Genomic DNA, 25,242 nt, shown 5'->3' on the forward strand with positions numbered 1-25,242 from the left:
CAGGGAAGGGGGTATCTGCACGGGTACCTCCCTCTGTAATGCTGCCTGTGCAGGTGACGGGTTGTATGGTGTGGTCTCGGGGAAAGGCTCATCTGCGTTCTGGATAACGTGTGGTAGTCCAGGCACAGCTTCTGAAATTCTACACTGAGGCCTCTGCTGGCCCTCATCATGAAGACTTGGATTTCAGCCCCAGGGTCTGCAGCTCCCTGCGAGCGATGGCCCATCTTAATCTGAACAGAAGGTTGCTTGGAGCAGTGCATGATGGGCCCTGTCGTTTCCCCAGGCTGCACCTCTGTACTAAAGAGGAATGTTAGAAATCCATTTAATGTGAATTAACTGAAGGTCGCCGCTCTTGGGCACAAGGTTTGGTGGGCCTGTGGATCCGCAGTGAACTTAGCTAGACCAGGGTGCGATTGGAGGCACAGACCATATGGAGAGCCTGAAGAGGAACCAAAATCAGATTGCAACTTGTTTGGAGCTGTGGTTGAGAGTGATGGTAAAGTCCACATGTGGGGAGTGGGCCCGGACAGAGATGTGGCTGCTTTATTTCCTTATAATGCAGCTGGATCAGAGCTGTAGGGAGCAACTGTCTGTCACTGGTATCTGAGAGTCTCACAGAGTCTGTCTTTAAAGTGTCCTCATAACACCCTTGTGAGGCAGGGCAGTGCTGTTATCCCCATTGTACAGATGGGAACTGAGGCACAGAGAGACTTGCCCAAGGTCACACGGAACATCTTAGGTGGAGCAGGGAGCTGAGCCCGGGTCTCCAGAGTCCCAGGCCAGCATCCGCCTGACCATCCTTCCATCCCTGCTCTCACATCTGTGCCCGTGTCTGCCGCATTCTGTTAGATCGCCCTGGAGGCAGCCAAGGCTCTGGATGACAAGAATTGCTGGGAGAAGCTGGGGGAGGTGGCCTTGCTGCAGGGAAACCATCAGATCGTGGAGATGTGCTACCAGCGCACCAAGAACTTCGACAGGCTCTCCTTCCTGTACCTCATCACGGGCAATCTGGAAAAGCTCCGCAAGATGATGAAGATAGGTGAGTCCCGGGACGGGGGTTAGAACGTCAGCCCCTCGAGGCAGCGGCGGTTCGTACAGCACCTAGCACAGTGGGATCCCGGTCCGTGACTGGGGGGTTCCTAGATGTTGTTGCAATACAAATAAAGAATAATAATAAGAATTAATTAATAATGGCGCCAAGTGACACCCTGAGAGAGGGGAGAAGGGGCAGCTCGTAGAGGAGGCTGAGAACTGCAGAGGGGTGGTGACTGTTTCGGTCTCGTCCTCTGGTTTAGCTGAGATCCGTAAAGACATGAGTGGCCACTATCAGAACGCCCTGTACCTCGGAGATGTGGCAGAGAGGGTGAGGATCCTGAAGAACTGCGGGCAGAGTGAGTATCGCAGCGCCAGCATCTTATGCCGCTGCCCTGTGGGTTGAGGGACAGCGGGAAAGATCCAGGAAATGTCAATTCCTGCATCTTTGCTTTGCCTCCCACTTAAGTGTCCAGAACCACAGCTAAAGGGGGGCCAGGAAGAGGTTTGGCTGCTGCATCGCGGTTGGGTGTGACCCCACTGTATGGCTGTTCGTTTGGGATTCTTGGATCGCAACACTTTCCCCATCTGCTATTCAGCCAAGTTCCTCAAAGCACTTTCCAAATGTTAACCCTCACAGTGCCCCCTGGAGGCAGCCCAGCATTATGGCCCTCACTTTTCAGACACAAACTGAGGCACAGAGACGGGATGTGCATTATCTAAAGTCTCACAACAATTAGTGACAGAGCTACCAATAGTCCTGGGACTCCTGATCACCTGCTGTGACCACTAGAAAACAGTCCATCCTTCTTCCTTGACCCCACAACCTCTTCCTGTGATGCCTGTGGGAGTTGATGGGCCTTTGTATATGCTGCCAATCTTACTTTCATCTCAGCAAGGCCTAGAGACCTGGTATAGGAAGTCCCCTGTCCTTCCAAGCAGTTCATGTGTATGGCATATGGAGTATCTGACACCTTTTGAGTGTCTTGTGTGACTCACGATTTCACAGAGGGCACAGAATCTGTGACTATGCCCCCAAACCGTCATCTTTTAAAGATGTTTTCCTTGAAATTGACTAAACTTGCTTGTAAAATTCATTCTGTGCAAACTCCGTGAAATTCAATATTTTACATTTACACTGTCATGACCATTTCTTTAAAAAAATTTTTTTAAAAATGATGATTTACGCAGGGCCCTACAGATGATGTATCCCTCTGCCCTATGTGTTATGTCTCTTTTCAGAGTCCCTGGCCTATCTCACAGCTGCAACCCATGGCTTGGATGAAGAAGCCGAGAGTCTGAAGGAGACGTTTGACCCAGAAAAGGAAACGGTTAGTTGATCAGCTGTTGCTTCCTGCCTGGTCACAGGCTCCACCCGGAAGAGGAGAGGATCGCAGTGGGAGTTAGCACTGGGGCTGATGAGGTCGAGGCTTTAGTTGACACCCACCCTGAAGGAAGGAGCCCCCTCTCCAGCCAGGGCTGAGACCATCACCTTGCATTACATGGAGGGGAGGCTAAGCCAAGGGTTTTCTTTCCATGGTCTGTAGTTCTGGATCTCTCTCTTTTCAGATTCCAGACATTGACCCCAATGCAAAGCTGCTCCAGCCCCCTGCCGCCATCATGCCTCTGGACACTAACTGGCCGTTGCTCACTGTCTCCAAGGGATTCTTTGAAGGAACAATTGCTAGCAAAGGTAGCGTTGTGTACTTGGGAACGGTTGTATTCATATAGATGGAATGGGCCCAAATAGTCCAAGGTGTGAACAGGACACAGTCACTGTCCAATATTAAACGGGGTTAAACAAGGTCTGGGGTTTGCTATACAGACCTCAGCCTGCATAGTGCCATGGCAGGCACGTTATTAAACATTCTTGTAACTTTGTATTAAAGATTCGGAAAAGAGTTAAAGCCTTGGAAATGACCAGGATTAAGTGAGGCTTTCGTTTGAACATTCCTTGTTCCCTTTCCCCTTAGCTGGAGAGAGGTTTTAGAAAGAAACCCCATTTGACAGTCGCTGAGATGGTGTTAAAGGCGGTAATAACTGTCCTTTTGGGGAAAAGAGAAGTTAGTTGAGATGGGCTGGAGTTGTCATTGTTGCTGCTGTTAAAGTCTGGTTCTGGTTCCTAAAAGACAGGACAAGAACGCACACACGAGAGGAGAGAAAAGAATAGCAAAGAGAGAAAATGCAGCATCTGTCTCTAGTATTGACTTGGACTTGCAACCTCACTGCTGGAAAAACACAGAGACAGCACATGGTCTTATTAGTCACTCTGAGATCTAGCAAATGTCTATCCGCATGGGGCTGTTTAGGTGTTGCTGTTATCTGCTTCTCTGGGCACAAGCTTACAGCAGTGCTGCAAAATATGCAGTCTTGGCCGGCTAAGCCAGATGCTTATCAGACAGAAGGAAAAAGGAGAGAGATGGGAAAGAGAAGAAATAAGGTAGGGAAGGGTAGGGAAAGGATGTATTTGTGGAGGGGAAGAGAAAGTTTCCCATCCCAGGTGGTCTTTGGGATTTAGAGGGTGGCAGTGTCATCGGGCTCGCTCTCTGGCCTGGTCTGGTCAAGACATCTCTCAGGATTAGCACAGAGAAGGTCCGGGTCCCTCCTTCCCCTTCTCTCGTCTGTCAGTCAGCCAGCACTGTGGTAGCAGCTGTCCTCCCAGAGGCTTTTTTTGTCAGGACCCCAAAAGGGAGCAGTAGTGGAATAGCCTGTCCCTTCATATTTTGTCCACCCTTTAGACCTCGTTTCCAGCGCATCTATTTTGAGTCATTGATTTCCGGTCTCACGCTGTTCTTGTTTACCAGGCGTGATCCCAACACAGTCCAGGCCTTTTTAGTTTGGCCTGCTTCAGTCAGTCTGGCTGGCTATTGCACCGTTTCCCATCAGCACTTGCTGTGATAGGTTATTGTGACATCTTACGAATTTTCACTCACTTTCATCATCGGGGTAAATTTGCAGGCCCAATTAATCGCAGCAGAACCGACTCTAATTGTGCTGGGCTAGGCATGCTGTAATTCCCTCTCGGGACTCCAGCAGCCCAGCTGTTAAACCTCCAGCTTCTCACGGGCTTCTGGTGCAGGCTGGTACCCCGTTAAGGATGACATTTAAACCATTCCCAGGAAATCCCCTGCATGCAATTCACCTATGCTTCAAATGTCTTTGGCCTTTAATGCGGCTCAGATCTGTGACAATAGGAGCTGGGCTGTGATGGGCCAGCGTAATGCCTGTTCTTCCTAATACACCTCTACCCCGATATAACGCGACCTGGTAGAACATGAATTCGGATATAACGCGGTAAAGCAGCGCTCTGGGGGGGCGGGGCTGCGCACTCTGATGGATCAAAGCAAGTTCGATATAACGCGGTTTCACCTATAACGCGGTAAGATTTTTTGGCTCCCGAGGCCAGCGTTCTATCAGGGTAGAGGTGTATCTGGCCCTCTTGAAGGGAGATGAATGAGTGATCCTGTCCCTTTCCCTAGGCAAAGGAGGGGCCTTGGCTGCTGATATTGATATTGACACGGTTGGCACCGAAGGCTGGGGAGAGGACGCTGAGTTGCAGCTGGATGAAGGTGAGAACACATGAGCAGCCCTTAATGCTGGGGAGTGTGGGGGGGTCTCTCTTCTCTCCAGCAAAGTTCTGACTGGGGTTCTGTTGCAACGTGCAGATGGCTTTGTGGATGCCGGGGAAGGCTTTGGAGACGAAACCCTTGGTAAAGGACAGGAGGAAGGAGGCGGATGGGAAGTTGAAGAGGATTTGGACCTTCCCCCTGAACTGGTAGGGAGCTGGGGGATCAGGAGGAATTGGGAGCCTTAAGTAGCCGAGTTGCAGTGGCCCTTAAGAAAGGGGGGATGGGTGCCGGGAAAGCCAGGAGAAGAATCGGAGGCCACACGAACATGATCTGGGTGGGATGTTTCTGCTGAAGTGATCAGCAGTGAAAGGGTTAGTGTCAACAGTTAAATTGTTGTCATTGGCTCTGAAACCCAATGCCTCATTGTGATGTATGGGACAGTTCACACTCTTGAGCTACTCTATCAGGCTGTGTGTAGCATCACCACATGGCTTCGCACTTTGTTCACACTTGTTTCTCCTCCCCCTGCCCTTTTCTCCATCCCCCTCCCCCGAAATCCATCTGTTTTAGGTGAAAGCCAAGATTCGGTGGCACTGGGCTCTGGTGATTGTGTCCTGATGGCTGTTTGGCCTATGAAATGCGTGGAGGGGTGTCAGACTAGCCCGTGCCCCAGCTGTCCCCTTCTTGGCAGTTTCAGCCGAGGCCAAAGATTGAATGGGCCACGGAGGCTAACCTCCCCTCTCTCCATTTAGAAGTGATTCTTGAGGTTAAGGCTGAAGCACATTGGCAGGGCGGCCCAGGGGTGATCTTTCACCGTGCAGTGTCAGTCACCAGCACGGCATTGACAAGCTAATCAGTGCCCCGTTTGCTCCCCTAGGATGTCCCTGCTGGCCCGGCAGGAGGAGCCGAGGATGGATTCTTTGTGCCACCCACCAAGGGCACCAGCCCAGCTCAGGTAACGGGACAAACCCGCCGTGCCTCGCTCTGAAACCTCCCTCGGGTACCTGCCTTTCCTGGTCTGGTCCCTCCTGCTCACCTTCCTGCCCTGGTTAATTATCAGCATCAGGAACTGGTGGTGCCGTGTTGGGAGAAGTGGCTGGAGCCCTGCTGTTGGTGTTGAATGGGACGTGAGCATTGGACAGGCGTGACCCCCCCAGCAGTCCCTCTTGTAATGTATTTCCTCCTCTCCCTTAGGTCTGGTGTAACAATTCCCAACTGCCTGTTGATCACATCCTGGGGGGTTCCTTTGAGACAGCCATGCGGGTAAGTTACGCTGGAGAGTCCCAGAGATCCCCTTTCCCCCTCCTGTTTGTGACCTCTTCCAGCGAGGGGTAGTTGGGCAGAGGCAGATTATGCAGCAGTCTCATGCCCCATGCTGTTCAGTTTGAAGGACCGAGTTAGAGGTCCCTTCTCGGGGTGAGATGTTAATGGGGAGATGTGGCCAAATCCCTCCCCAGTGCTCTGGGAGCTCCATCCCACTGCCTTCCAGTGGCTGCCCGGCAATACTGGATTAACCTCACTAAGGAATTGGAGAGTTTCTCCGCTAAAGCTCAGGGTGCCTGGGTTCTCTTTCAGTCTCTGTCGCAGACTCGCTGTGTCTGCTTGGACAAGTCACTTCTCCTCCCTGGGCTTCAGGTTCCCCAGGTACAAAGGAGACGTTCGAATAGGCTGGGGGGCTAATGTCTGCGCAGGATGAGATTCCAGTCTAGGCTGTGGGCGGGGTTGGAGCAGTAACCAGCCAATAAGTGTGGTGCTTCCCTTCTTTCTCTTCAGCTCCTCCACGACCAGGTGGGAGTGACTACTTTTGGCCCCTACAAGCAGCTGTTCCTGCAAACCTATGCCCGGGGCCGAACCACCTACCAAGCACTTCCCTGCCTCCCCGCCATGTATGGATATCCACATCGTAACTGGTGAGCAACGGGGCGGAATCCGGCCTCTCCCTTCAGGCCTCTCTGCCGTTTCCCCTGACTCTTCCCTGGATGCTGCTGGTTGGAGGGATGGTGGTTATAGTTACCTGCAGGTTATTTCCCGATGTGCAAGTCACGTTCAAACACAAAACAGTCCCTGCCTGGTGTCGCCTTCCCTTTCCCCTGACGTAAACAAGCAAATGTTGAATTGTTTTTTAAACGGCTCAGTGTTAATGGCTCTTGAGTGGATCTGGGACCGGCCCCTCTGTTGATAGCACAAGTTCTAGGGAGAATTCCATCCCGGGGCAGTTTTCTGATGACCGGAAGGACTTTGTCACCTGGCTCCCCTTGTTAGAGCTTAAACAGGATGAGGCAGGTGGGGTTAGCGCTCCCCTGCTGCTGGTTTCTTCTGGCCGAGCTTTGAGCATTTGGAAGTACGTCCTCTGTAGGGGTAGCTGAGGCATTATGGGATAGCGACCCAGATTTTCCCAGCATGCACCAGTCAGGCAGCAGGGGAGGCTTGGCGACCCCCTCCATGGTTGCCACACAGCTGTGATGGCCAAGGAGCTGCAGTGTGGACCTAGTTCAGCCAGGCCAATGTGTCACTGACTGGTTGTAGTGCAGATGGCCCATCAGGGTAACCTTGCCCCCCGCATCCCCTCCGGAGTCCAGCTGGCCTCCTGGTTCCCAGTTTCTCACTGAAGCTCCCGCCCCTTCCCGCACCTCCAGGAAGGACGCCGGGTTGAAGAATGCCCTCCCGGTTGTCGGCCTGAAGCTCAACGACCTGATCCAGCGCCTGCAAGTCTGCTACCAGCTCACCACGGCTGGCAAGTTCGAGGAGGCGGTGGAGAAGTTCCGCGCCATCCTGCTGAGCGTGCCGCTGCTGGTGGTGGATAACAAGCAGGAGATCGCCGAGGTGAGGGGCACCTCTCTTCTCGGCTCCCATTCCCCTCCCTCTCAGGAGCCGCGGGTGAATGGTGCCTGACTCTCTCTCTCCTCGTCACAGGCCCAGCAGCTGATCGCCATCTGCCGAGAGTACATCGTGGGGCTGTCGATGGAGATCGAGAGGAAGAAGCTCCCCAAAGAGACCCTGGAGCAGCAGAAACGCACCTGTGAGGTATGCACTCCAGTTATCATGGCCAGGACTCCTAGGCTCTGTCCCTGGCTCTGGGAGAGAATGGGCTAGTGGTGATAGGAGACTAGGAATCCTCAATTCAATGCCCAGTCCCTCTCGCGGATTCCCCGGGTGGCCTGGGGCGAGTCACCGGGCCTCAGTTTCCCTATCTGTGAAGCAGGCCTTATACTAACCCGCCTCCCATACCATCAACAGCACTGATTGTCAGCCTGAGGCCGGCTTGTCCCTCTGCAGCTCCACCCCACTGGGTTTGTCCTGCTTCCTCTAGCAGCCAGACTGCATTGTGCTAGGGCGGGGTCTCCTCCCAAGATGCAACTCTATCTTTGCTCCACGAGGTAATTGGCAAACGCTGCCCCCTAGTGATGGTGTTCTCTCTCCCCGGCTTCCCCCAACGCAGATGGCAGCCTACTTCACCCACTCCAACCTGCAGCCCGTCCACATGATCCTTGTGCTGCGCACCGCCCTCAATCTCTTCTTTAAGCTCAAAAACTTCAAGACAGCCGCCACCTTCGCTCGCCGGCTGCTGGAGCTGGGCCCCAAGCCCGAAGTGTCACAGCAGGTAAGTGTGCAGGGCACAGTGAGGGGGGACTGGGGTGCTCAGGTCCCTTCACTCCCCAGGGGACCAGGCTGAGCAGGGCAAAGGTGGGCAGAGGAGGCCATGCAGTGGGAAGCAGTGAGCTTGGGGTTGGGGCAGTGTCTCAGCTGGGGCGGTGGATGTATGTCTTAGGCAGGCAGGCTGTGCCTGGAGGGAAGGATGTTTCCCTGCCCTGAAGGCTGCGTGGGGTTTCTTGGTGTGTAAAGCAGAGAGATGTGGTCAGGTTGGAGCTGTTCCGTATTCCAAAGCTCTCGCATGCGTGCGCCACAGCTGGCTCTCCATTCATGCTTCCCCTTCCCTCCTTAGACACGCAAGATCCTGTCCGCCTGCGAGAAGAACCCCACCGACACCTACCAGCTCAACTACGACATGCACAACCCCTTCGACATCTGCGCCGCCTCCTACCGGCCCATCTACCGCGGCAAGCCGGTGGAGAAGTGCCCGCTCAGCGGCGCCTGCTACTGCCCCGAGTTCCGGGGACAGATCTGCCGAGTCACCACGGTAAGGGCACCGCTTGTGGTGGCAGCTCCTCCTCCCCCACCTCTGGTCCTTGACTCCCCCTGACGAATTCTCCCTGCCTAATGCTCTCTGTAAATGTTTCCCTGGAGTCTCGGCAGGAGGGTGACTCAGGCTAGGTCTACACTGGGGGGGGGTGTGGCCCTAAGATACGCTACGCAAATAGCGTAGCTGAAGTCCGCATATCTTAGGTGGATTTACCTGGCCGGGAGGACGGCGGCGAGTCGACCGCTGCCACTCCCCTGTCGACTCCGCTTCCGCCTCTCGCCGCGGTGGAGTTCCGGAATCGACTGCAGAGTGATCGGGGATTGATTTAATTGCGTCTAGTGTAGACGCGATTAAATCAATCCCCGATAGATCGATCACTACCCGCCGATCCAGCGCATAGTGTAGACATGCCCTCCTAAGCAGGAGGGAACATCAGTGGTTCAGGCCTCGGGGTTGAAATATCAAGAATCCCTGGAACCCCAGGTTCTTATCCTAGAAGGTTCAACTCAGCCCTTCATCCTTCCCAGGGCGGGTGGATCTGAGCTGAGTGGGGCTTGGTGAGACCTTTATCACCCAGCTCCGGTTTGCTCCGCCAGGGTTGTAATGACTGCCTGGCACTTGAAGAGCTGGTGTTTGCCCTGGGGTCTGTCCCAAACATGCCACCCCCCTTGTACTCCATGCTGCTGCCCCCTCTCGCCCCCCCCCCCCCACGTTGGAGTTGTGCAGTGTGGGGAAGTTAGGGAAGCGCTGACAGCTCCTTGGGGATGAGGACTGTGCGGGGTGGCTGGTGCTGCAGTGAAATCCCCTCGCTAACACGCCGCGTGGGTTACCCTGAGCTGAGTGTGAGTGTCCCCTGATTAGGAGGCAAAGCCCTGCAGTGTGTCCCTGCCACTTGCAGTCGGGGCTCCTTCAGATCAGGGACAGACACAGGATGGGCTGAGCTTGGTCTAGGGGCGCCATAGGAGCATGTGACCACAAGTGCCTGGAGCTGCGGGCGGGAGAGCGCCCGTTTGTCTCTGGGGAGTGACTTGAGCAGCCCAGGGTGTGCATGCGCCTGCCTCAGCTATCATCTTTCTTTTCGTTGAGACACCTTTCAGAATAGCAGCGGCAGCAGCACGTCCTACAAATCAAAGCACCACTGGGTCGGGCCTTTCTCGAGCCCTGCAGGTCGCTCTAGACGGAGCCTCCCGCTCAGTTCTTCATTTTAAAACGCTGCTGGTTGCAGCCGTCGCCCGGGGGCAGGCCAGGAGAACTGTGCCGGCAGTTCTCTGTAATGCACATAGGGCTGGATCCTGGTCCCGTTGATGCCGTGTGGACTAGGATTGTGGGCTCTAGGAGGGGGCTGGGTGGCACAGCTGCATGTGGTTGAGATGAGGTTCTCGAGCTGTCTCCGTCCATCCCAGCACAGTCAGTCCCTGCAGTGTGTCCTGGTAGAAGCTATCTGGGCCGGGAACCCCAACCATTAACCGCCTCCCTTTTATTCTCCAGGTGACAGAGATCGGCAAAGACGTCATTGGGCTGCGAATCAGCCCACTCCAGTTCCGCTAAGGCCCTGCCCCAGGCTGGGGAGACGGGAACTTTCCGCTTCCCTCTGGCTAGACCTTCAGTCCTGCGACCCTGAAACCGTCATCTTGCTTCTGCTTCTCCTTTCCTTCGTTCCAGCTCCTAATTGAACCACTGCCCCGGGATCCTTTGCACCGTTGCTGTGAAGTGTGCAGTCTGTGAGATCTGCTCTTCCCTCCCACGCCACAGTTGGCAAGCCCTGGTGAGACTCCCGCCCCCTCCCCTGAGTGCAACAAGTAATAACATGGGATCCTGTCATGAGGTGCAGTCCATGTGACATTCACCCCCTGTTAACTGGAGGCAGTGTCGCCCTCATCCGAAGAGAACGTTCCCTCTGCCCAAGAGCCTTTGTTGTGACCAGAGACAGACGCACCATATGGACACACACACACCCCACCTCCCCTCTCCAGTGACAGATCCCATCCCTCCTGGACAGGGATGCAGAACCGGGGCTCTGAGAACCCAGCTTGGCTTGGGGAGCAGCCTGGTTCAAGTTCAGCACGGCCCTGGGGAGAAGCGAGAGTTTGTCCTACGGGCAGTCGAGTCCTGATCCAAGGAGGCTCACGGGCTTTGGGTTCGTTCCCGGACGGGAGCGCGGAAGTGGCTTGGAATCCCAGCGCTTTGGTTGATTTTTGTCCTTAGCAGCTTTTCCCAACGTTGTCTCCTTTTCATGTTAATAAAGTGAATGAACCGAGCGGACCCCCCCTTTCACTGGTTCAGCTGTTCTGACAGAGCCTACAATGGGCTGGTTGTTCCAGCTTCCTTTGTGGAGTGATGTAAGCAGGTGGGGCTGCACTTCTCTTTACTACAGCATGCTGCGTCCGTGGGCTTTAAAGGGACAGTCACGCTCATAAAGCGTTGAGGCTTTGCTTTAGAGAGAGCAGAACTCCTGATTCACTGGGACATACGGAAGATTTTCCCATAAGAAATGGCCCCTTCCCCAGGCCTAGTTGCTTCTGGTGTTTGCCCTGAACAGGGTCTAATGACCTGGAGGGACGGGGTAGGGAATACGGCTCAGTGACGGCCTTGCAGCTTGAGGGTCAAGAGGGGAAAGCATCTGTGAAGGGCTGAGTCTGGTTTATTTAATGTGTGGGGAATGAGGCATGGAAAACTTGAGGTTCTAGGTCTGCCAGAAGTTCTGGGCTTGACCCTCTGTGCTGTGCAGGCGCTCCCATGGTCAGAACGGTGCCTTTCCCATTTGGTTTTTAATATAGATTTTGGGTGTGTCTACACATGAAAATTAATCCAGACTAAGGGAGGGTGAATTCAAAGCAGATTATTCCTGATGAACTCCAGCTGTGGGCGCTCTTGTTCCAGAACGTATCAGGAATGGCTATTTTGGAATAACTCCCTTTAAGGCCAGAAAGGGAGTGTTAGGATAATCTAATGTGACTGCTAACCATACTTGCATCTCTTCAGAGACAGCCGCTGCTCCCTACCCCAGCCACTGGTGGCCTTGAGAGAGGATGGGCAAAGCCCTGTATGGCATATCCTCCCCCACCTGCTCTAAATCTGTGTGCGCTAGTTATAGTGATTGAGCTCCTTGAGTCTCTCTACTTAGTCTAACAAAGAGAAGGTGAAGGAATGACATGATCACAATCTAGAAGTACCCTCAGGGGGAGCAACTGTTTAATAGACGGGCTCTTCAGTCTAGAGACAAAGGTCTAACATGAGCCAATGACTGGAAGTGGAAGCTAGACAAATTCAGACTGGAAATAAGGCGTAAATTATTAAGTGTGAGTAATTAACCAGTGGAACAATTTGCCAAGGGTGGTGGCGGAGTCACCATTACTGATTTTTAAATCAGGGTTGGATGTTTTTCTAAAAGATCTGCCCTAGGCATTATTTTGGGGGGAAGTTCTCTGGCCTGTGGTCACACTTCGGCGATCACAGTGATCGCCTCTGGCCTCAGAATATCTGACGTCAGCGTGGCCTTGTTCCCAAAACCAACCTGCGAAATGGGCCCGTACACAGGTGTGGAGCGGGTTGAGTTTCCAGATTCTGAGCTGTTGTAACCTCTGTTCAGGACCATTTGAACAGGAAGTGTAAGATTGCTAATGTCACTCAAGCCTGGAACATTTCTAGCAGTGGGGGGAGAGTCTCACCCAGGACAATCCCAGCTGATGCCCTAGCACATTTCCATGTGCTCGAGGCCACCTGGCCCCGTGTTTGTGACTTTACAGCTACGGGTAGGAGGGGGGGGGGGGGGGGGGAATCTCCAGGCTGCTGTGGGACTTTCTCCCCTCTTTCTCTAATTACAGGCATTTCCCTTGCCTGAGAAGGCCCCGTATTGTTCAGACCCTCACCTTTTCAGCTTTTCTCCCCTTTTAGGGTCCCTCCTTTGTTAAGTTCTCCCAGCTCAGGCCTGGAGACAGCCCAAATTTCAGTGTTGCTGATCTGATTTACAGCACCACCAGGGGGCGCTTCACTGATCCAATCTCAAGAGTTTAGCAACTATCCCTTATGAGTAGGCAAGTTATGTCCCCAACTCCTTTGCAACCCTAATGTTAGTTTCCTGACCCTGTAGCTGCTGTGTTTTGCATTGATCTATCTTACCCTTTAACATTACATATTTGCCCTTGTGACCTACCCAGCCGGTTCCAGCTAGAGGACAGAAGCAAGGAGAGGAGGCCCCAGTTTATGACCCTGTTTACCGGGAGAGAAGACAATGGCCAGAGGCGGGCCCTGGAGCCAGGGATCTCAGATGCCCAGCTGGGAGCAGGGGGGCTCTGGGCTGGAGAGGGGAAGCAGGCAGAGCCCACCTGGAGGCAGAGAGACTGGGATGTGCTGGGCTGAGGGAGGCCAGGCCTGAGGCCCTGAGAGTTTCCTGTGCTGGGTTCAACTCTCAATAAATCCTGTTTTATGCTGGCTGAGTCAGTCCAGTCTAGAAAACAGGATTGCATCAACCCCTTCGGGGGTGGAGGCCCCAGGGGTCCCGAGCGAGTGGACTTCCTGAGGGGGCCCAAGGTGAGAGACAGAGGTGCTAAGGCTCAGAGGGGTGCAGCTCCAGGAGGTGGAGGGGCCTGACCCCGGAAGAGAGTGGATCACTGAAAGGGGCACCCCACACGGGGCCAAGAGTGGACATGGTCTGTGAGTCCGTGACAGCCCCCCCCCCAGACCTGCCCATTCCTTTGTTTAAAGAAGTCCCATGCAGTGATCATAAAATCCATAAAATAATTCTCAGAATTTGGATTTTTTATGGTGCTCATTCATCTATAGAGCTCACAGCACTTGACAAAAAGTGGATAATTAGCATTATCCCCCTGCTTTACAGGTAGGGAAACTGAGGTAGAGAGGGGAGACGTCCCGTCCCAAAGAGCAGTGGCACAGCAGGGAAAAGACCCAGGAGTTCTGGCTCCCAGTTTGGTGCTCAAACTACTGGAGCTATGCTGGTCCCTCACCATGCCCCCTTTCCCCACCTCCCCCCAACTTTTTGAGATTTAAAAAAAACAACTGAGTAGGAATTTTTATACCATTCTTTTACTGATACAAAAGCAAGGAGAGCCCCTCAACACACACACACACATGCTGGGGGCAGGTCTGCAGCTGACCGTTGGTCTTGCACAGGGTGCATCGGGAATGTTTGCTGGGCTGTAGGTGTGGGTTGGGTGGGGTCACAGTTTCTTGGTCGGATGGTGGCCGGGGGGAGCCTGCACGCACAGTGCAACGTGGCAAGCCTGCGCGATGCCCCCAATTAGGTTCAGGAACTCCTGGAAGTCCAGCTGCCCGTCACAATTCAAGTCGAGCTTCTTCATCATCCGGTCCAGGACTCCTGGGTCCTTCTGGTTCTGCGGAAGGCCAAAGAGGGTTTTTACCAGTATCCCTGCTTGCAGTTACGAGGAGACCCATATTGTCATATCTAGGCACCCTTCATTGAATTGTGGATCGAGATCCTACAACAAAATAGAGGGGGCGGACTCCCCAACCCCCTACAGCCAGCGATGACGGTCCCCTGCACAGGTCAGTACCAAGGAGGTTAATTGCCAGAGGGAGTCCGAGCCTAGACAGATGCATTTTGTATCCTGATCTGGTGGCAGAGAGTTCCAAAGGCCATGGCTCTTTCCTCCGCCCTCACCCCGTGGGCTCTGCCTGGGCGAGTGACAGCTGGAGACGTGCTGTAATGGGGGAAAGGAGGCTGCACTTGGGGAAGGCACCAAAGGACAGCTGGTTTCCAAGCCACGTCCGCAGGCAAGAACCCCTTTTCCCGCCCACCCGTGTCCCCACCAGCGACTCAGCAGAGCTGCTGGGTTGTAACAGTGGCAGTAGCTGGAATCCCTCCCACCCACCCCCCGGGCTGGGTGTCCCACAGGAGGGTGCGGCTCACCTTTGTGAAGGAAGCCAGCTCGGCGTTCATGAAACTGAGGAACTCCTTCTTGGAGAGCGTGCAGTTGTCGCCTTCGCGCCCGGCGTAGCGCTGGAAGACGGCCAGCAGGGACTCGATGCAGCGCTCCGTTTCCGTCGGGGACGTGGGGAACTTCGACTGCAGCGACGAAAACGCATCACTGATGAGACCCACACGCACACTCCCAGCGGCAAACGCCTGGCGCTACCGGCGCGTCACCCCCACCCCGCACAAACCCCTCCTGGCTCTGGGGCTTGCTTTGAATGCCGCCTTTAGGGGGAGCACTAAAATGGGAGGGGAGTCCAGGGGTTAGTCAAGGACAGAGCCAGGATGCCCGAGTTCCGATCCCACTTCCAGTAGTGTGGTCTAGTGGTTAAAGCAGGAGCCTGAGAGTCAGGACTCCTGGCTTCTTCCCCAAGCTCTGGGCAGGGACTATGGTCTAGGGGTTAGAACAGGGGAGTGGCAATCTGGACTCCTGGCATCTAGTCCCTGGGCCCCGAGGGAGTGCGGGGTCTGAGGTTAGAATTAAGGGATGCTGCTCAGGCCCTATTGGCTACAGCGTTCTTATTTCCCCAGGCCGTCTGGTGCAATCCCTTCCCCGGCGTTCGGTTCCTAGGCCCTTCCTGCTCCCTCCGAGATGGATGTTGCAAGAGAGACCACAGATGCCAGCTGGGAACTGCCATGTTGCCTTGCAAGGCAGGAGGAGCTGGGTGTGTCTGCACTGAGGTTGTGCAAGAGAGATTCTTCAGAATAGACAGTGTCTGTTTTTTTCACCGCCCTCGTTAATATCAATTGGCTTCGGCTACCAATCATGGGGAGGGTGGGGGAGAGAAAAATGCATGCCTCCCCTCTCCCGCCCCCCCGTTGTTTGTCATGGGAGAAATTCTGAGGGAAGAGAGAAATGGGAATAGGGCGGGATCCTGCAGCGATCTCCTCCCTGCTCCCAACAATGGGGACAGAGGATACCTGTGAGACGGACAGTAAGAGGGTGAAAGGCAGGACTGGCTGGCTTGAGGGGGGAGGATGGTGAGTGGATGATGGGGCCTCTCCCCTCAAGGGGGCACTGCTTCCTACCTCGGCCCAGGCCAGCGGGCAGGACGGCTGGTTCGGGAGATCAGCCTTTCCTCTTGTAAGAGATGCTGATTCTAGCCTGGCCCCAGAGCAGAGGCCTGGGCTGAGGAATGGGGCCTTTCCCAGCGAGGGGGCGCTGGTTCTAATCCAGCCCTAGCTCGGGGAGGAATGGCTGGCTCAGGACGGCACGGGGAATAGGATTTAGGGGGTTCACTTCCAATCCAGCCCCAGAGCAGGGGGCTCAGAGAATAGCAGCTGGGGCCTCTTTCCTCTAAGGCACCAGTTCCAGTCGGACTTCGGTTATGGGTGGGCAAACCGGGGCCCTGAGGAGACGACGCCGCCTGCCTCTAGGGAATGCATGGGCCGTGCAGCCTGCCCTCCCCTCATGGGCCTGGCTGGGGGCCCTCCAGAGCAGGGCTGGCCCCCCTCGCAGGAGGCTGCCTCTGCGGGAAGGGGCCGCGCTGCGCCAGCACCGCTCCTGTACTGGGGCAAAGGAGGGAGTGGCACTGCCTGCCCCCTTCTGGCCTCGCCCAGGGCTCAGTCTCTGCCAGCCCCTCTCGGGCTGTTCTGCCTCCAGTCTCTCTGGCGCAGGGTTGGTGCTGCTCCCCCAGCAAGCAGAGGGAGCGGAGGGGGGAGCCAGGGAGGCCGGGAAGATGAAAAGGCAGCTGGGTGACTCAGGGACAGGAAAGCGCTGAGCAGGGCCTGAGTTATGTGGGAGGAACCAAGGAAAGGGGAGGGGGGTAACTGGCCCCCTCACCCATAGTTTCCCCTGGGGAATCACTGGCCCTGTCCTCCCTGCTGCTGAATTTAGCCGTTTTTGGTTGTGTGGGATAGGAAACGAGTTCCGCCCCTGCTTCCTTAACCCCAGACCCGGCTGCGTAATATCCTCCTGTGTGGGGCCAGCTCTGCCCAGAGCCCATGGGGAGGTGGGGCCGCAGGGCAGGGGCTGGCCCCCAGTGCTGTGGGGACGGGAGCAGCTGAAACACGCTGTGCGTGGGCTGGAGAGCTGAGGAGGGGACGAGAGAGAGCTGGGTAGAGGGGTGCGTCTGGGGAGGGACAGAGAGAGGCAGGCGGGAGGGGAAGAGAGTGAGATCATAGCCACGGATCCGCTCCTCCTCCCAACGGGCCTGCCCAGAGAAGTCTGGAGCCTTGATCCATCATGTTAGCTGGGGCCCCACCCAGAGGTGCTGCACCCTCTGGCTGGATGTGGTTTCCATCACATACAGAGTTTGCAGTTTGGTTCCATGGCTCTCAGCACCCCCACACATTGTCCCAGCCCCCCTGCCCCCACCCTCTCCCCTTTCACCCCTTCCAGGCCTTTGGGGGGGGGTGTCTGAGCTCAGCACCCCACCCCCTCTCCCCTTTCACCCTTTCCAGGCCTTTGGGGGGGGGTGTCTGAGCTCAGCACCCCACCCCCTCTCCCCTTTCACCCCTTCCAGGCCTTTGGGGGGGTGTCTGAGCTCAGCACCCCACCTCCTCTCCCCTTTCACCTCTTCCAGGCCTTTTGGGGGGGGGGGGTCTGAGCTCAGCACCCCCCCCCCCCCCCCCTTTCCCCCCTCCCCGGCCTTTGGGGGGGTGTCTGAGCTCAGCCCCCTCCCCCCCCCCCCCCCAGTCCTGTGTGCATCTAACATGCTAAAAAGTGCAGGGGCGCTTCTGTCCCGAGCTGCCCTGGGGCCTGCCCCCCCCAGCTCTTCCCAGGGAGAATTTCTAACTCGGCCGGGGGCTGCTCCCCCCCGCCTGTGCGGAAAACTCCGCCGTTGTTTTCCCAGCAAGTCCTGCTGCCTGGTCCCCGTGCTGGGGCCGAGCCGCGCCCCTCACCTCTGGGGCCCCCCACTCACCATGGCTGCAGCGGAGGAGAGAAGCGGAGCGCAGCGAGGAACAGACTCTGGGGCGCTCTCTGAGCCTCGCCCAGCCCCGGCCACCGCCCTCGGCAGCCCGGCTGGCCCGGCCCCTCTGCCCTGGTTGGGCGAAGGCTCCGCCCGGCTAACGGCGGATCCAGACTTGCCGGGTCGGTTGGGTGGAGCGGAGCCAACACCCCACCTCGGGCTGCGGGCGCCCGGCCAGGAATGTGCTTTGGGCTGAATCTTTCCCCTGGGCTGTTTGCTGCCCCCCCTCCCCTCCTTCCTCTAGTTCTTTTCTTTCTTTCAACTTATTTTCCTCTTTCTTTCCCTCCTGATTTTCTCTTTCCTCCGAGTTTTCCCTTCTCCGCTGCAGAGACGCGGGGGGAGGGGGACCCTTTGCTAAGCTGCTGAAGGGGTGGGTGCCTCTGTTTGCCCATAGGGCTGTGGAAATACCATAAACAGCCCCATAGCCCCTGGGGCCCAGATCCTCAAAGGTGTTTTGGCTTCAAACTCCCGTGAATTTCAACCCACAGAAGTATTTAGGCTCCTAACTGCCATGAATTTCAACCCACGAAAGAATTTAGGCTCCTAACTCCCATGATTTGTAATGGGAGTTGGGAGCCTGAATACCGCTGTGGATCTGGGCCTTAGGGTACATCCAGACTACCCGCCGGATCGGCGGGTAGCGATCGATCTATCAGGGAGTGATATACCGCGTCTAGACGTGATATATGAATCCCCCAAACACGCTCCCGTTGACTCTGGAACTCCACCAGGGCGAGCGGCGGTAGCGGAGTCGATGGGGGAGCCGCGGCCGTCCATCCCGCGCCGTGAGGACAGGAGGTGCGTCGAAATAAGATACGTCGACTTCAGCTACGCGATTCCCGTAGCTGAAGTTGCGTATCTTACATCGACACTCCCTCCACCCCCAATGTAGACCAGCCCTAAGTCTCCATGCTGCATGTTGAGGGCACTTGGACATTCAGGGCATCAGCAGGGCTAGAATCCAGACCCTCCAGCTCCAAAAGCCCAGGCCTCCCTCTATGTTAGCAGCAGGGGACTCCCCCTCAGCCGTAGGCAGTGTAAGGCTTCTGACACACAGATGAGCAATAGAGCTTCTAAGCAGCAGAAGGCAGTGATTGCACATGCCCCAGTTCATGACACTACTTACGTGAGTCTCGGAAGAGTTAGTGAGACAGTGCAATATAATATTTGCTAAGGCCTACCTGGGCTTCTGCAAGGGGAACGGGAAGAAAGTCCTCTAGTGCAGACGGGGCTGTTCCCTGTAGTAGAGCTGTATCTGACTGATGACACCCTGGGACCGTGACATAAACAAATGCATCACCTGTAACTTCAGTGGGGTGGCCTGGGTGTAACTGCTGGCAGGATGTGGTCTGATGTGTAGGATTTATTATAACTGTAGCACCCACAAGTCACAGCTGAAAACTGGCCCCTGTTGGGCTGGGAACTGCACAGACAGCCCAGGCCACAAAGAGCTTCCTGCCTAAAGAGACATAGGGTGGGAGGGGAAACTGAGGCACACAGCTGGCAGTGACTTGGCCCAAGGTCACAGAGCAGGTCAGTGGAAGAAGGGGCATTACAGCTGTAATTCAGCTGTCCTGAATTCTAATCCACTTCCTGAGCTGCTACACCATGGTGCCTCCTGTATAAGTCCTGCTGACCCCATTTCTAGCCAGGGTGGGGGGCAGAGCTTAACCTAAGAGCATGAGAACCATACTGGGTCAGACCAATGGTCCATATGGTCCAGATTCAGATAGTGACAGTGGCCAATGCCAGGTGATTCAAAGGGAACAAAGAGAACAGGGCAATTATCAAGTGATCCATCCCCTGTCAGTCAGAGGCTTAGGGACACTCAGAGCACGGGGTTGCATTCCTGACCACCGTGGCTAATAGCCATTGATGGCCCTAGTCACCAGGAACTTATCTAGTTCTTTTTTTGAACTCAGTGATACTTGTAGCCTTCACAACATCCTCTGGCAATGAGTTCCACAGGTCGACTGCGTGTTGTGTGAAGAAGCATTTCCTGTTGTTTATTTTAAATCTGTGTGGTCAGAGTTGTCACCAGTGCTGGTGCTGTGGTGCTCAGGCTTCTCTCTCGCTGGCTTCTGGAAATGGTCTCGCTGCCCTGACTTGGATTATGGGATTTATACCTGCTCCACAAGCTGCCTCTGCCCGTGCCAGCTCTCCAGCCGCTCCCTGTCCTTGGCACGGAGCTGCTGGCTCATCTCGCTGATTCCACATGGCAGCGTCTCACCTGCCAACTTCTCTTTCCCCTGTTTAACTCACTCAGGGGGGAACTAATTCACCCCTGTGCAGAGGACGCAGCACGAGGCCCATACACCATTTATCGCCCTCACAGCAGGGCGTAGGAGAGGTCTGGTCTCTCTGCACAAGGGTGAATTTCTGCCCGAACGAGGTCCACTTCTCCTAGCCCTGCAGAAGCTTTAAACAGGTTTCCTGTATCGCTTGCTCAAGGGTTCTTGCAAGACTGTACCCCGGCCGTGCCACCGGAACAGTTCCAGCCACTGCTTTTCAGGGATTGTCCAAACTACTGCTACCCACAGCTGAGTCCGTCTCTGTCGCTTCCTAGCAATCAATCAATCTGCCCCCCGTGATGTTTCTCAGATGGGGCCAAACCAAGCTGGGAGAGGGCAGATCAGGGAGTTTCTGCTCGTGGGCCTGATTCTCCACTCTCTTATCCCAGTGACAATCAGCTGTAATTCCCCTGAAGTCAGCGGGGCCACAAGCGTCTCTGCTGGTGTAATGGACCCATGCCTGCCGGGTTACGTCAACAGAGGATCTGTCCCAGTGGAGTTTCCATTCGTGTCAATGAGAGGAGAATCTGGCCCATTGACTTGGCTGCAGTGAAAACTACCCCAGCCTATGTGGGTTTAGTTTCCTGGTTCACTGAGCAAACCCAAGAGAAACTCAGATCACCGTGGACAGCTAAGCAGTTCTAGCCCGAGCGGAAGTCTGTCTGAAAATGGTAAGCGCTGTTGTCCAAGTCACTGGTTCAAATGCCGCGATGCTAAATCTGATTTCCCAGCCCGTGATCGGTAAATGTCCGAGCAAGAAACTTTATCAGAAACACATTTTATTTGCATCCAGGCAGCTTCTGCACGGTGCGGCAGCTTGGACGTCTGCATTCCTGCACCCTACAAATCAACGTGGAGGTTTTAATTTCTTTAAACGCAGCGTCTGGATATTCAGAGCCAGGTTTTCCAGATTGCTCAACTCCCAGTTAGGCAGCAGAACCAAGGAGACGCTTTTGAAAAGTATTTGGCACTCATTGAGAGCAAGGTGGGTGTGTGGGTGGAAGGGTGGGTCTGCCATTGTTCTCCATGAGAGCTGTTAGCTGCATATTTCTCTGGAAAATCTGGCCCTAAAACTAGACCCAAAGCAGAGCGGGATGAAAATGTTGCACACATTTTTTTTGTGATGCAAAATAGCTTTGTAACTAAATGGAAATTTCCATGGGTAGGGGGCGGGACGGGGGAGGGTGTTTTAATCGAATATTGGGGAAATTTTTCCATTTCCCAAAGTGTCTGGCTTCATCGATTTTTGGAGAGAAAATTCCCCGCATCTCCATTTTCATCAAATTTGTGGGGGGAAATTTCTCCCCCAAAATCTCTTTTTTTCCCATCAAATTTTGCCAAAAAACTGGAACCTGAAAAATTCTCTGAAAAATGTCAGTGTGTATGAAAACTGGGTGGAAAACCATGTTCTTTGCAGGAGGTTTTCAAAACCACTCGCCCTTGGGCTCCCAACTCACGTAGGCAGTTTTGAAAATTCCACTTTTTGTGTCCCACCTAAAGGCAAAACCAGGGCTAGCTGGGTTTGGACATTTCTTTTTTCTTTGCTACAAGACGAAATCCCAAGGCAGGAGAGATTCAGGTCAAGGTCTTATCTGAAATACCAGATTTTGAAGGGGATGCTTTACAAATGGTTCTGTGTTTGGTCAGTGTACTGTGTATGAGGATGTTTCCGGACAGGCCATCTGTGTGGACATATGTTTATCATCAAGATACACAACCGTCATATTATATGTAACAACATCATCACTTAGTGCATCCCACAGCACGTCAGTATCAGGCAGGAACCTGATAACCCAAGGTTTGTCCCGCTGGATCAGAACACTGCTCCACCACATCCCGTATCCTGCTTCTGGCAGGACCAGTACCTGATACTTTAGAGGAATCATAGAACTGGAAGGGACCTCGAGAGGTCATCTAGTCCAGTCCCCTGCACTCAAGGCAGCACTAAGTATTATCTAGACCATCCCTGACAGGTGTTTGTCCAACCTGCTCTTAAAAATCCCCAATGATGGAGATTCTGCAGCCTCCCTAGGCAATTTATTCCAGTGCTTAACCACCCTGTCAGGAAGTTTTTCCTAATGTCCAACCTAAACTGCCCTTGCTGCAATTTAAGCCCATTGCTTCTTGTCCTGTCCTCAGAGGTTCAGAAGAACAATTTTTCTCCCTCCTTCTTGTATCAACCTTTTATTTACTTGAAAACTGTTATCATGTCCCCTCTGTCTTCTCTTCTCCAGACTAAACAAACCCAATTTTTTCAATCTTCCCTCATAGGTCATGTTTTCTAGACCTTTAATAAATTTTGTTGCTCTTTTCTGGACTTGCTCCGATTTGTCCACATCTTTCCTGAAATATGGTGCCCAGAACTGGACACAATACTCCAGCTGAGGCCTAATCAGCATGGAGTGGAGTGGAAGAATTACTTCTTGTGTCTTGCTTACAACACTCCTGCTAATACATCCCAGAATGATGTTTGCTTTTTTTGCAACCGCGTTACACTGTTGACTCATATATTTAGCTTGTGATCCACTATGACCCCCAGATCCCTTTCCACAGTACTACTTCCTAGACAGACGTTTCCCATTTTGTACATGTGCAATTGAATGTTCCTTCCTAAGCAGAGTACTTGGCATTTGTCCTTATTGAATTTCATCCTATTTACTTCAGACCATTTCTCCAGTTTGTCCAGATCATTTTGAATTTTAATCCTATCCTCCAAAGCACTTGCAACCCCTCCACCCTTGGTGGGTGGGTGCCCGTGCGATACATGGGTGGGTGAGCTAGGAGTCCTACATGCCAGGGGGGGGTAGCCAAGTCACACCCTGAAGTGTGAGATTTGATCATTCCAGATCCATTGTTCCTACCGTGATTTTTTCTGAATGCAGGGAGAGATGGCGGGGTGGGGGGCAGGTTCTGATCTGAAAACGCAGATCAAGTTTCAGACAAACTCACAAAGGCAGGGCATGGTGATCCGTCCTTGCCTCTTCCGTCATGTTGTTAAGTCACAGCCCCATCTGCTGGCTGAATGGATCATTTCCATCATAAGTTCACACACACACACACACACACACACACACACACACACACACACACATTATTGTGGTGGCACCAACAGAGTCCTAGGGGGGGCTGCTCTTAAATGATACGTGTGAGCTTCGATGTAGTGACAAAACCTTCCCCTGTGCATTGTCCTTTGAGGCAACAAAAAACAAGGTCCAAAGACAAAGCCAGTGAACTCAGTTGTCATTTATTGTGACTTTTCATGCAATACAACCATGTGAAAAAGAGACTCCTCTAGATACCCCAGTGCTACTCATCTGCCTCAAGGCTTGCGGGAGAGTGAAGCCGAGGTTTCGCTCAGCCAGTGGTTGTGCAGGGCTGTAACTAAATACTCCCAGAATGGTGGTCTTCCGAGAACTGCATTTCAACCTGCATTTTCCCAACTGAAATGGTCTCCAATCTCCTACAGGACCCAGCAAGTTAGATGGAAAGATACATACAGGTTTTTGTGTTGCATGACAGCAGTTAACAAACAGGTTAGTCAGACACAGGACCACAGCGATGAGTGCAGCATAAGCACACTGACAGATAAACACAAAGACCCAATAGATCCAATAAATACGTAGACCACATAGGGAGGTAGATATGATATAGACACAATGGACAAATGTATGGATAGATAGACAGATGACGGGTGTGTTTGTAGAGAGAGAGATACATAGAGTGGACACCTAGAGACAGTAGTTAGGTAGTTATGCTCGAGTAGATACAGTAGAAAGGTGGCTAGTAAGAGCCTGGACTACTCTTTATTCTAGCCACTGAGGCATCAAGCTCACTCACTTTTGTTTCTCAACCTGTGAAGCCCAAGACCTATGTGAAACCAAGTGGGGATTTCACCCAAGGGCAAAGCACCCCCTAGCCCCTTGTATTGGACACATTTGTGCCAGTACTTGCTAACATGCTCACATGCACCTGAGTCTATAAGGAATCCCGAAAAGACTAGAAGAAAGGTGTAGGGATGAGGTGTTGGAAGCTTCGCCGGAAAGGCTGATGGACAGAAGCCCACACGTTCCACTGGAGAAAGTGGGCGCCACCGCATTTTCCACACTATGGGTATTCCTGGTGCGGTGGTGCTAGGTAAAGCTGCTTCTCCACCGTCTGCTCCAGCAGATAGACATAGAGTGGATTGCAAGGGAGCGAGGCCTTGATTTCATCCGGATCTGTCTCACCCAGCTCCTCCTCTGCGTTTGCAGGCTCAGGATGGCTCTGGCTCCATTCACCTTCTTCGGGTTCCTCTCCCAGCCGTGGCAGAGGCTCCCTGGCCTGATGGCTGCTCCTCTCACGCTCTTCTTGAGGGTCCCTTGGCCGATGGCGGCTCCCGTCGCCCTGTTGAGGTTCAATGTCTGGTTGGAGGTGGCTCGCTTCTCCCCCTTGTGGCGGCTGATGGTGGCTCCCTTCCGTTCGTGGTGCCGGGCCACGTGGCTGTTCCTGGCTCTCCACCTCTTCTAGCGGCTGAGACTCTGGTGTCTGCCTGAGGACCCCATCGCCCTCCTTCTGTTCTGGTTCACAGAGCTGAGGCTGGCTGCCGTCATCCTCCCTAGGTTCAGATTCACTTGTCTTCTGGGGGTTGCCCTCATCCCCGGGTGCTGCGCTCTCCCTGGGCTGAAGCTGGCTTCCCTCATCTCCAGTGGGTGGAGGCTCGTGTGTTGCAGGGCATCTCCTGGAATCATCTGTTGATTCAGGATCATACGGCTCACGCAGGGTCCCCTCGTTCTCTACAGGCTCACTAGACGGAGGCAAATTCCCCTCCTCATGTGGTGGCTCAGGTTTCGGTGACTGAATGCTGCACCTCTCACCTTCTCTAGGTTCAGGCTCACGTGGCTGTCGGCGACTCCCCTCATCCTCTCTAGGTTCAGGCTCACGTGGCTGTCGGCGGCTCCTCTCATCCTCTCTAGGTTCAGGCTCACGTGGCTGTTGGCGGCTCCTCTCATCCTCTCTTGGCTCAGGCTCACGTGGCTGTCGGCGGCTCCCCTCATCCTCTCTTGGTTCAGGCTCACGTGGCTGTCGGCGGCTCCTCTCATCCTCTCTAGGTTCAGGCTCACGTGGCTGTCGGTGGCTCCTTTCATCCTCTCTAGGTTCAGGCTCACGTGGCTGTCGGCGGCTCCTCTCTTCCTCTCTTGGTTCAGGCTCACGTGGCTGTTGGCGCCTCCTCTCATCCTCTCTTGGTTCAGGCTCACGTGGCTCTCGGCGGCTCACCTCATCCTCTCTAGGTTCAGGCTCACGTGGCTGTCGGCAGCTCCTCTCTTCCTCTTTTATTTCAGGCTCACGTGGCTGTTGGCGCCTCCTCTCA

At 54.2% G+C, this 25,242-nt stretch overlaps 2 protein-coding genes across 2 annotated transcripts in view; one reads left to right on the forward strand and one right to left on the reverse strand.

The window, feature by feature from the left end:
- COPA (COPI coat complex subunit alpha) overlaps window positions 1-11,000 on the forward strand; it is a gene marked incomplete at its 5' end in the record, with an annotated part of 32,525 nt that extends 21,525 nt beyond the window's left edge. The window contains 14 exon segments of the mRNA XM_034756842.1: window positions 850-1,039; window positions 1,296-1,391; window positions 2,275-2,363; window positions 2,602-2,725; window positions 4,512-4,601; window positions 4,698-4,807; window positions 5,479-5,556; window positions 5,796-5,864; window positions 6,375-6,511; window positions 7,238-7,424; window positions 7,515-7,625; window positions 8,041-8,202; window positions 8,545-8,739; window positions 10,231-11,000. Coding sequence (XP_034612733.1) covers window positions 850-1,039; window positions 1,296-1,391; window positions 2,275-2,363; window positions 2,602-2,725; window positions 4,512-4,601; window positions 4,698-4,807; window positions 5,479-5,556; window positions 5,796-5,864; window positions 6,375-6,511; window positions 7,238-7,424; window positions 7,515-7,625; window positions 8,041-8,202; window positions 8,545-8,739; window positions 10,231-10,290 — 1,698 coding nt within the window.
- Window positions 11,001-13,766: 2,766 nt separating this feature from the next.
- S100A11 (S100 calcium binding protein A11) lies at window positions 13,767-17,840 on the reverse strand. The gene is made up of 3 exons (XM_034756881.1): window positions 17,557-17,840; window positions 14,630-14,785; window positions 13,767-14,093 (listed from the first exon to the last, which is right to left on the reverse strand). The coding sequence occupies exons 1-3, from the start codon at window positions 17,557-17,559 to the stop codon at window positions 13,920-13,922; spliced, it is 333 nt and encodes a 110-aa protein (XP_034612772.1). The 5' UTR covers window positions 17,560-17,840; the 3' UTR covers window positions 13,767-13,919.
- Window positions 17,841-25,242: the final 7,402 nt, after the last annotated feature.

The sequence above is a fragment of the Trachemys scripta genome, chromosome 24, assembly GCF_013100865.1.
Source record: "Trachemys scripta elegans isolate TJP31775 chromosome 24, CAS_Tse_1.0, whole genome shotgun sequence".
Lineage (NCBI taxonomy): Eukaryota > Metazoa > Chordata > Testudines > Emydidae > Trachemys > Trachemys scripta.